This window comes from Heptranchias perlo, chromosome 3 (genome assembly GCF_035084215.1).
Source record: "Heptranchias perlo isolate sHepPer1 chromosome 3, sHepPer1.hap1, whole genome shotgun sequence".
NCBI classification, from domain to species: domain Eukaryota; kingdom Metazoa; phylum Chordata; class Chondrichthyes; order Hexanchiformes; family Hexanchidae; genus Heptranchias; species Heptranchias perlo.
Window position 1 is genome coordinate 20,139,307 of NC_090327.1, and position 12,275 is coordinate 20,151,581.

At 39.3% G+C, this 12,275-nt stretch overlaps 1 protein-coding gene across 8 annotated transcripts in view; it reads right to left on the reverse strand.

The window, feature by feature from the left end:
• LOC137310916 (focal adhesion kinase 1) overlaps positions 1-12,275 on the reverse strand; it is a 585,674-nt gene that overhangs the window by 48,014 nt on the left and 525,385 nt on the right. For all 8 annotated transcript variants that reach the window (XM_067978464.1, XM_067978455.1, XM_067978457.1 and 5 more), the window contains 4 exons: positions 11,659-11,770; positions 4,908-4,994; positions 3,303-3,443; positions 491-622 (listed from right to left, as the gene is read on the reverse strand). In XM_067978464.1, coding sequence (XP_067834565.1) covers positions 491-622; positions 3,303-3,443; positions 4,908-4,994; positions 11,659-11,770 — 472 coding nt within the window. The remainder of the gene's footprint in view (positions 1-490; positions 623-3,302; positions 3,444-4,907; positions 4,995-11,658; positions 11,771-12,275) is intronic.

Genomic DNA, 12,275 nt, shown 5'->3' on the forward strand with positions numbered 1-12,275 from the left:
AATCTTCTTTTCCAGTTACGCTATCGGTCATCTCTCCTGCCTCTTTTTCTATTGCTCGCCGTCCATTTCTCCTCTATGAAGTGCGTCAGAATGTTTATTACGTTAAAGAGCTACATAAAGAAAATTGCTGTTGTCACATAGAAACCCATTTCAATGGTATATACAGCAAGTACTATTACTTAAATCAGATAACCCAATATAAATATTTAGGAAACAGGAATGTCCAACTTAACAGTAGAAACTAAGCTGTATAACTTTTACACAATGCATCAGAATATGACGTAGTGTTATTTTCTCAGCAATTTTCCATCACAGCTTTTTCTTAAACAACCTGAAATACAGGTAACTGAGTAATTCAGAGGATACACAACCGGCACCTGTAGATTCTGATCAGCGTCATACTACCCACATCAATCTATCTGATGTGATATGTAGTTATGCAGTATATTTTGATAAAGACATTGAAAAATCAGCATATAAAAGAGATTACCAAAAATTTCTCTTCCTGTTCCAGCCATCGTTGATCCTCCTCCATTTCCTGTTGCTGCCTAATTAACCGTTCTTCCATAACATTTGTTGGGAGCATCTGCCCCATTCCACGCATGTCCAAAGTGCCAGAATCCTGAAAATTTAAATAAACATTTAAATGCCATGACATATCAGTTCTTGGGCAGTGAACCTACTCATGCAGCATAAGATTACTACAAACATACGAATTAAGAGCAGGAGTAGGCCATTCGGCCCCTCAAGCCTGCTCTGCCTTTTGATAAGATCTGATCTGATTGTGACCTCAACCCTATTTTCCTGGCTGCATACTATAACCTTTGACTCCCTTGTTAATCAGGAATCTATTTAACTCAGCCTTAAAAATATTCAATGACCCTGCCTCCACCGCTCTCTGGGGAAGGGAGTTCCACAGACTCACGACCCTCAGAGAAAAAATTACTCCTCTTCTCAGTCTTAAATGGGAGACCTCTTATTTTTAAACTGTGGCCCCTGGTTCTAGTCTCTCTCACAAGGGGAGACATCCCATCAGCATCTACCCCCTTCTAGTCCCCTCAGGATCTTATATCTTTCAAGAAGAGCACCTCTCATTCTTCTAAACACCAGTGTATGCAGGCCCAACTTGTCCAACCTTTCCTCATAAGATAACCCCCTTATCCCAGGAATCAGTCGAGTGAACCTTCTCTGAAACACCTCCAAAGCAATTATGTCCTTTCTTAAATAAGGAGACCAAAACTGTACACAGTATTCTAGATGTGGTCTCACCAATGCCCTGTACAACTGCAGCAAAACATCTCTACTTTTATGTTCCATTCCCCTTGCAATAAATGACACCATTTCATTTGCCTTCCTAATCACTTGCTGTACCTGCATACTAACTTTTTGTGATTCATGTACTAGAACGCCCAGATCCCTCTGCACCTCAGAGTTCTGCAATCTCTCTCCATTTAAATATACTGCTTTTCTATTCCTCCTGCCAAAGTGGACAAGTTCACATTTTCCCACATTATACTCCATCTGCCAAATTTTTGCCCACTCACTTAACCTATCTCTATCCCTTTGCAGACTCCTATGTCCTCTTCACAACTTACTTTCCTACCTAACTTTGTGTCATCAGCAAATTTAGCAACCATATATTCGGTCCCTTCATCCAAGTCATTGATATAGATTGTAAATAGTTGAGGCCCAAGCACTGATCCCTGTGGCACTCCACTCGTTACATCTTGCCAACCTGAAAATGACCATTTATGCCTACTCTCTGTTTCCTGTTAGCTAACCAATCCTTTATCCATGCTAATATGTTACCCCCTACACCATGAGCTCTTATTTTGTGTAGTAGCCTTTGATGTGGCACCTTGTGAAAAGCCTTCCGGAAATCCAAGTACACCACAGCCACAGGATCCCCTTTATCCACGTTGCTTGTTACTTCCTCAAAGACCTCTAATAAATTAGTCAAACACGATTTCCCTTTCACAAAGCCGTGTGGACTCTGCCTGATTGCATTGAGATTTTCTAAGTGCCCTGCTATATCCTCCTTAATAATTGATTCTAGCATTTTCCCTATGACGGATGTTAAGCTAACTGGCCTGTAGTTTCCTGCTTTCTGTCTCCCACCTTTCTTGAATAGAGGAGTTATATTCACTATCCTCCAATCTGATGAGACCCTTCCAGAATCTAAGGAATTTTGGAAAATTAATACCAATGCATCTACTAACTCTGCAGCCACTTATTTTAAAACCCTAGGATGAAGTCTGTCAGGATCTGGGGACTTGTAAGCTTTTAATTCTAATAATCTTTTCAAACCCCTTGCCCTGGTGATTGTAAATGTTTTAAGTTCCTCCCTCCCTTTCACCTCTTGATTCACAATTATTTCGGGAATGTTATTTGTACTCTCTACAGTGAAGACGGACTCAAAATTAATCGCCATTTCCTTATTCTCCATTATTAATTCCCCAGACTCTCTCCAGAGGACCAACGTTCACTTTACTTACTCTTTTCCTTTCTAAATACCTGTAGAAACTCTTACTTTCCGTTTTTATATTACTAGCTAGCTTTCTCTTGTACTCTAATTTCTCCCTCCTCATTATTCTTTTAGTCATTCTTTGCTGTTTTTTATATTCTGACTAATCTTCTGACCTGCCACTAATCTTCGGCGAATTGTATTCTTTATCTTTAACTTCCTTGGTTAGCCACGGATGGTACGTCCTTCCCCTAGAGTCTTTCTTTCTTAAAATGTTGACTGAAGCTTTAACGCACTGGTACCAAATGTTGACGATAGCTGCATTTTTGTGCAATGTCCCCCACTTCTCAAAAGAAAATACCAAAATTACAATGAGTTTCCTGAAATATGTGGAAAATAACCTGATATGTAATCTAACTGGAGCCAATATAACTTCTGATCCTACAACAAAAAGATTAGTGAACCCTTTTCTTTTATCTTAAGATGACATTTTCAAAACCTATTGCATCACTACCTGTAAAGGTATCATCTGAACTCAGAGATTGGATTATTGCTTTACAATTCAATTAGAAGTATCTAATACTTATTTTGTTTGGGACACATTGTAAAGGAATATCTCAAATCCCTGGTTCTGTCCAATTCACGAGATGTTTTGTTAGAATCTGGATTAGAATCGATTTATGTTTTTTCAAACACTGCATCATGACTTGATGGTGGATCTTCAGAAATAAAAATCAATAACGATTGCAATGTCCGAATGACAACTATAATGAGCTATACCAGTATTATTACAATTCAGCTTCACTGCATTGGATACACCTTGTTCACATAACATTACCTCCAGATTTTGTGGCCAAATTGGAATATCCTGAGGCCTATGGTGATTCCAAGAATCGTGAGCATCTAATACACTCGCCTGTGCAGAATATATACTTCCAGGCATGGGTGAAATTCCATGTGAACCAGTATATCCAGAAACCTGTTAATAAGCACAATTAATTAGGATGATCTTCAGTAACTGCATCTAAGGATTAATTTAACTCAGAACTGTCAAGAGAACAAGGAATTTTAAACATTGGATTCCAGAATTTAATACTAGAGTTATACATGTTTAGTGGGCTGCAATAAAACTACAGTACAATTTTAAGCAGATCGAAGTAGAATATATATTTAAAAAAGCACACTTGGAACCTCTTACAATTTTATTTTCTGAGCGTGTTGTTTCTTCTCCTTAAGGGCTCATTTACAAGGTGTGCAGGAACACATTATACTTCCATTATATTGGTAACACACTACAGTACTTTCATTGTGATCAATCTGATCAACGGAATCATTAGACTTTCTTTCAGGTACCCTTAATAATTAAGGGACAATCAGTGCTGGAAAAACAAGACGCTTTTTTTCTTGGCATTTTGTGGAAAGCAGATGTGTGCGTCTATTATGGGAGCGTTTATGTTACTTTTACAATATACCACGACAATCAACATCAAAAGAATGGCTATTATTGCAATAAGCTATAACAACAACAACTTGCATTGATATAGTGCCTTTAATGTAGTAAAACAGGAGCGATTACCAAACAAAATTTGACATCGAGCCATATAAGGAACTACTAGGTCAGGTGACCAAAAGCTTGGTCAAAGATGTAGGTTTTAAGGAGTGGCTTAAAGGAGGCGAGATAGAGAGGTGAAGAGGTTTAGGGAGGGAATTCCAGAACTTAGGGCCTAGGCAGCTGAAGGCATGGCCGCCAATGGTGGCGTGATTAAAATCAGGGATGCGCAAGAGGCAAGAATTGGAGAAGCACCGAGATCTCAGAGGACTGTAGGAGGTTACTGAGATAGGGAGAGGCGAGGCCATGGAGGGATTTGAAAACAAGGAAGAAAATTTTAAATTAGAGGCACTCCCGGACTGGGAGCCAATGTAGGTCAGCGAGCACAGGGGTGATGGGTGAATGGGACTTGGTGCGATTTAGGATATAGGCAGCAGAGTTTTGGATGAGCTCACGTTTATGGAGAGTGGAAGATGGGAGGCTGGCCGAGAGCATTGGAATAGTCAAATCTAGAAGTAACAAAGGCATGGATGAGGGTTTGAGCAACAGATAAGTTGAGGCAGGCGATGTTTTGGAGGTGGAAGTACTCTCAGTCCTTGGCCTCGAGGGTTAGGTGCTACATTTGGGGAAGTTTAGAATTACATATTACACTTATCTCTACTATAGGCTAGATTAAGACACCACAATTGAAACAATTCACAATCTTCAATAAACTTATCAAAGTTATCACCACTCTCACTGAATTCTGTCCTAGGTCAGCTGAAGGGAAGTAACAAAGTAATGTCATCGCCATGTATTGGCGATGGTGGGGACAAAATGTCTAATTTAGTGTCATTTTATTCTAAACATTAGATATCGCATGTTTAAAACAGTATATCAGTGTCTGTTATTTACCTGATAATGATTGTGCTGTACCATATGTTGTGGACTGGGGAAAAAGCCATCACTGGATCTTGGACTTGGGTAGCCTGGTCTACTGGGCTATTGTAGAAAAAATAAAAATAAACATCAACAGAAATACACTGCAAATATTATCCAATGTTACAGCTGAACACAGAGCCAAGTACTTGCACTGCATACATAATGTAACAGGTCAGGTACATGATGTGTGCACAAATTGTGAAAGAAAATTGGTTATTTCAGACAATTAGACAAGTTGTAAATTTTGATACATACAGCTGGAATATTCCACTGTTTCATCTATATGGCATCAGGTTAATTTGTGTAACATTTTTACAACTTTAAAGTAAATTTGAGGATTAGCCATAAATCAAATTATCAAGTGCAGTTAAGCGGAGAAGTGGCTCTTCATGCAGACATGACATGACACTTTCTGGTGAAATGAGACACCATCCTCTGCAATTATTCAGTGTAGCGGTAAACAAATAAGTCAACTGCGACATGGCAATTTTAACCCTAAGTTATATTCTGTAATAATTGCTTGCTCATAAACCAGGGAACAGTGATAAGGTTCAAAAAGGATCAATTTCAAAATGTGCTATCTTTAGTCTGTTTTTCTGCTGAAGCACAAAGAGGCCAACAAGAAAGGAATGCAGTCTCTTTAAAGTAATTTTATTAAAACAAACATACATTTACAATGTATGTGTTTTAAAGTATCATGCAAGGTATTGAATGGTTTCTTTCAGCATGCTAAAATATCATATACTACTGAGATAGCTTAGGAAGGTCCTCCAGAAGAGCCCATATTTTAATGATAATGTACAGCCAAAACTGATTACCAGCAGGTTTTGTGAAGAATAGGATTCTCCAATAGTCATTATTAAAAATTGCTGCAGTGCTGGTAAATAGTTCTAACCACAATATTTTGGCTGTTTTGTTTTAATACAACAATAACTTGCAATTATACAGCACCTGTAACGTAATGTCACAACACACTTCACAGAGGTGTAATCAAACAAATATGAATGGCAAGCCATAGAACAAGAGTGGTGATAGTTGTTGGGACGGAATAGTACCTAGTTATATCTCCATTCTTGTTATAAAAGGTAGAATAAGTGGTCACTATATACTTGAATATTGACGGTTCAACATACTACCGGGTTCCATCTATCTTCTTTTTTTAAACATAACCACTCCTTTGTTGTGATTTTTTTTTTAAAGAGAGGATATTTTTTCCTCTCCTTTCTTTATCTCCTGTTGCTACACACAATATCGAGCTAAGAGGGAAGCTACCTGTTCACAGGCCTCTGCCAATGCTGTGCTCAAATGACCACTTGGGTGGAGAAGGTGAGGGCAGCCTTCAAATTGATGCCGCCCCACCATGGCACACGCGAGATTGGGTATTGGAATATTATCTTACCACTCCGTGTTACAATGCATACTGGCCTCAAGACACTGTTCGTATTTTTAACAGAAATCACATTCCCAGTAATGCATACATCTATTGCACCATTGGTTTAAACTTCTATGAAATATAGCAGTAGCTTTGAAAGAATTACTTCTATGCTACACTCTGGTGACATGTCCACACATACAAACACATTCAACCCCTAATAAAATTCACCTTTGAGTGGATTGGTTCAGTGAACAAAAGGCATAAAAGACAAAACTGTATTTGCATTGCTTCATATTTTTCATTCTGCACAAATGACATAATGAATAAAAGTGCTCTCAGCCTTCTACAAAAGCATCTATCCACCACTGAGATTTGTATCCTACCCTCAGTGGTTATCTTTAAAATCACAAGTTCCAGTCTAGAAATCACACAAAATGGTTTGCATTTCCTGGGGAATGTAATGACTATCACAAAGTAGCTTTTCATAATTTGATAGAGATGTGTCACTTTTAGGCCTGCAGTTAAATAGATATTTAGTCCTTCAGGGCACTGAACAATGTCTCAAAAACATAACTGATCAATAATGCTTTCATAATATAATCAATTTAACTTGGATGGTATTGGTTAGATAATTAGGTAGCAGACAAGGCTCACACTGGTAGCAGTTTCTCTTGCCAGAAACAATGGTAGAAAGTCACCTAACTAGATAAAGTCACCTGTCCAGGTAGAAAGTTTCCTGCTGCTTCCATGGCTAGTAAATGATGTGCAGAGATATTTTGTGTTATAGCTTTGGACTGAAACACAAAATGGTGCCCTCTGGTACCTCAGCCAAGTTAACTAATCACCTTTTTTGTTTGAGGCCATGTTGTGTGATGGCAGATTACTTGACAATGGAGTACATCATAGCAGAACCCATCCTGTCCTCACCTGACATCCATAAATGCATACTTTCCTAGAATCACTGGATAGCAAACAAAAGTAGGAGCCTAGGCTGATTTTCTCCCCCTCCTTGATCGAGAGCTGCTGAGGTCAATTGCAACGCCACAATCATCTCCCTAGCCAAGATCAGTTGATTCAGCACAGACCAGAACCACTCCCCACCAATTGACTTTAGGAGGCAAAGGGACAGACACTATTGCTCACTGATAACACAAAGTACAGGTTGAATGCACTTTTTCAAAATGATTTTTAAAAGTTCAAGGGTGTAAAACAAATACTAATTGAAGTTCAGAAAAGTGGATTTCAGTGTACAATTTTTGCCACAAACCTTCATGTTCTCATTCATTTCTGTAACTCTCAGATAAAAAGTTTGCTGCTACAATCATAAACTGCTGTCAGTGTCTGTATAATATACAGGCAAAGAAACTCCATTATACCATGTACATTATACACATGCACCATACATCTATCTAGGCGTGGCAATTTTACATTACATTAACAGCTTACGTGCTGGTGGAAAAAAATGATCAAGTTGCACATATGAAAACACCAATTCAAGTGAAAAATTACTGCCATTGGTTTTATAGGTGAGAAAGTAGGAAGGAGTGATGAAAGATATATGGATGCACAAAAAGACAAGCAATTAAAAGAAAGGGAAAGTTACAGATCCTACAACAGATTATCTGTGAATGGGAGCACTATAACAGACATGCTGGGTTAGACTGAACACTTAATTCATCCATGGCATCCAGGAAGAAATAATTATTTGTATGGATGCTACTCTAAGAAATTGGTAATTATTTACATAGTTTTTAGAAGTTTTCTTTGTAAAAAAAGAAACCAATGAAAAGACTTTTGTCAATTGGTTAAAAACTTTGCTGCATTATCACAACTGAGAAACATGTATGTACTAAGAAGAGTTTATGAATTTTCTCCAAAGGAACCTCACACCGATTTAAAGAGCTATGTGAATTTAGTACTCAAGGTGAAGGATATTAGTGTGATCCATTTTGAGCACTCCCAGGTTATCTGTACCATGATTAACTGCAGAGTGAAGTTCTCTCTTATCTACTGCAACAATATGCCTCATCCGCAGAACGGTGCAACATTTTACCATTTCCCACACCAGCTATTCTGTGACTTGCCAATTTAGTGCCAAATATGCTATGATCTGGCTATGCCCACCAGGAAAAAGATCAAGACTACTAAACCCATTTCAGATCGGGCACTTACAGTTAACAGACAGAGGAGATACACATCCCTTCAACATGGACTGGATATGAATCCAGGTTTCAGAGGTGAAAGGCCAGTGTCTAACACACTGCACCATCCAGTCCTTCCCAAAGATGTGCTTATGATATGTCTATTGTTTAGAGAACTTGGAAGTACATTTTGAATGTAGCACCATGTATGGCGAAAGAAGGGATGTCCTGATGGCACTGTGCCACAGAGTGGTAGCAAATGAGTTTGCATCTTTAATTTCCCCACATAGTGGGCTCCTGACCTCAGTTGACCATTGTGGAGATATCATACAGAGGTGAAGTGCTTCTCTGTAGAAAATGAGGAGGGAAAATTGTTCTCATGTACCCTCGTCATCTGGGCTTAAAGAGAAAAAAAATGAACAAAAACAGTGACTTTTTAATTAAATATGTCATAGAAATGAAAAAGATTGTTGTTTAAAAGTGCATTACTCCTACCCAGACTGTTCACCAGATGTAGAATTTAAAATGCGTCATCAATTACCAACACTGCCTTTCACTATTTAGTTCACTTATGTCCGTCGTTAGCTATCTGACAATGTCTGTGTTGGTGTTTTCTCCCTTTGCACAGTGAATCCTAACCATTGCTTCTCCCTGGTCTCTTCTCCATTCTCCAGACATCAGTTGTCGCTGCAGATTTATGTTCAGCCTGTCAAAATAAAGGGGAAGCAGACGAGCACTCTGTCGATAGGCCGAAGGGGGCAGAGAAGGCCTGCGCCGAGGCAGCATAGGAAGAAGCCTGTCAGAAGCAGACGCAGTGAATGGATGCTCATAACCTTTTGATGGCTGTTCTAGACATAAACAAAACTTGGTGTTGCGCTGGGAGAACTCAGGAAAAGACAGACTGTCCAAGCTAAGACTGTGTTGCAAAGGTGGCCGACGGGCTGGCTGCAGACAGACACATAAAGCAGATTAAAGCAGAAAAGCAGCATGAATCAGTGCAACAAAAATGTGTGACTAGTATGATCATTATGGATGACCAATGAACACGCGAACCAAAATCTTAGACATGCTACATGAAAAGCAGAGACAGTATACTCAATTTGAGACTGCATGTTCTACAAATAAAATTTATCATAAACGTTAGATATTTCTAGAAGAGAATGGACTTAAAGGGTCACCTTCCTTCATTTAATAAAATATCAATAAGATTTTCAGTACAGACTATAACAAATGCAGAAAAAGTATGGCAATTCGGGATATCCAGCCCACTGAAAGGCAAGTTATTTCATGGTATAAGAGTCATATTAAATTAAATTAGCTTTGCCGAATAAAAAGATCAATAGAATCAAGAAATATTGTTGATAAAGAGAGATGTTTGACCATATACTCTGAACTTACTTTGTACCTCCACATACTGGTCAGTTTTGATTTACTTTTTCCAAATAAATGCTTTTTTTTTGCAATTAGACAATGTAAATTAATTTCAAAGACTACGTACTGTCATTGTGGTAGCATATCAAAATCGTAGTATATAAAAAGTAATATCTATCTTACTTGGTTTGAATTGTTTTTTTTTATTCATTCATGGGATGTGGGCTGGCAAGGCCAGTATTTATTGCCCATCCCTAATTGCCCTTGAGAAGGTGGTGGTGAGCCGTCTTCTTGAACCGCTGCAGTCCATGTGGTGAAGGTTTTCCCACAGTGCTGTTAGGTAGGGAGTTCCAGGATCTTGACCCAGCGAAGGTGAAGGAATGGCGATATATTTCCAGGTCAGGATGACGTGTGAGTTGGAGGGGAACGTGATGGCGGTGGTGTTCCTTTGTCCTTCTAGGTGGTGGAGGTTGCGGTTTTGGGGGGTGCTGTCGAAGAAGCCTTGGCGAGATGCTGCAGTGCATCTTGTAGATGGTACACACTGCAGCCACTGTGCGCCAGTGGTGGAGGGAGTGAATGTTTAAGGTGGTGGATGGGGTGCCAATCAAGTGGGCTGTTTTGTCCTGGATAGTGTCGAGCTTCTCGAGTGTTGTTGGAGCTGCACCCATCCAGGCAAGTGGAGAGTATTCCATCACACTCCTGACTTGTGCCTTGTAGATGGTGGAAAGGCTGTGGGGAGTCAGGAGGTGAGTCACTCCCCGCAGATTACCCTGACCTGCTTTTGTAGCCACAGTTTTTATGTGGCTGGTCCAGTTAAGTTTCTGGTCAATGGTGACCCCCAGGATGTTGATGGTGGGGGATTTGGCGATGGTAATGCCGTTGAATGTCAAGGGGTGGTGGTTAGACTCTCTCTTGTTGGACTCTCTCTCTTTGGCAGATAGCTCATGGCCTTGGTAACAAGACACTGCACAATTCAAAACTAATCTATGTACAGCACGTTGCCCACCAGAAAGCATAATTTGTGATCTAAAGGAATGTTTTCTCAACTTTGTGCCAGGCTTAAAATGTAAGGCAGATATATATATTTAAACTGATCCATCGTCAACATTTAATATGTAATATGACTATGAATGCAAAAAGTGTGGAAAATCAAAACATTGTCTTTAGCAGTAAATTAAAAAGTAATTTAAACAGCAAAACATTTGTATTAACAATTAAATAGCTTGCGCATGCACATTGATGGCAGTACTTTAATAGAAGTTCACAAGAACCCACTCAAGTCTGTACTTTATATTCATCTCAGACTAGATGCTGTTAGAAAAGGGTGCATTCACATACCATCTTCAATGTCGTTGTGATACTAAAAATGGTGTGTAAATAGGCATACCATTCTATTTCATAAATTCAAACCTACCCAAATATAATCTGAAATTTTGGAGATGAGTCATTTTAAATTTCCCACCCACTGATAGTCAAATCTGAAAACAAATACTGCAACCTGGGGCATTCTTCCATTAGTGCAAAAAGAAAAGATAGCCGCAACTATTCCATATTATTTAAGTCAGATCTATGTCAACAGTAACAAATATTCATTTACATTTGTAATAAACCTTTAATTTATTTAAGACTTGCATATAAAACATTAAGAGAAGACTATCTGACTAGAAATGATGCAGTACGTCAAGCTGGGAATTGAATAAGCAATGGAAGAACACTTTCATGCAATCTTCCACTCTAACAGTTCAATTATCAAAAACACACATAATGTATGTATTTTATGACAATTAGATGTTTTTAAGCAGTGCAGATTACTAGATGGGTTGAATGCCCACTGTACCTTTGGAGGCGCTTCATCTGATCCTCCTGAATCCCAGGAAACTGTGATTTGTCGTCTCTGCTCCATTCTCATTCGTTCTTCCTGCTGCACTTTCTCTTCTTCCAATATTGTACTGAAAATAAGAAAATAATATTTATTTATAGGAAGCAAGAAAGAGGAGAGAAAGACCACTAAATGAGGGCATGAATGTGCCCTAAGCAACCCATAAATAATCCAACAGTCTGTGACTAGCACTTTTTACAGTACGGACGACTGGGCCAGTTAATTGGTTTAGGCTCAATTTCGGGCATTATTGGGTGATGCACTAAGAGCGTGCACCAGAAGCCGGAGACTTGAGGCTGTCCGAAATTGGGCCTCGGACCTCATCAGCATATTTAAGGCGAGCTGTGGACACCAATTGGGCTTCCAGAGGCAGCTCACTGGTTCAGGGAGGGCCAATTTGAGTTGGCTGTGTCGCAGTTAGCAGACCTCAGGTAGGTCCTGTGAGGGGCGGGGGATACGAAGGGGAGGGGGTGAGTGTGGGCTGGCAGCGGCCCGCAAGTAGTGCTGTGGAGCTGGGAGGGACAATTGTGCTCCTCCTGGTTCCACATCACGTTAAGTTAAAAAGTTAAAACTTA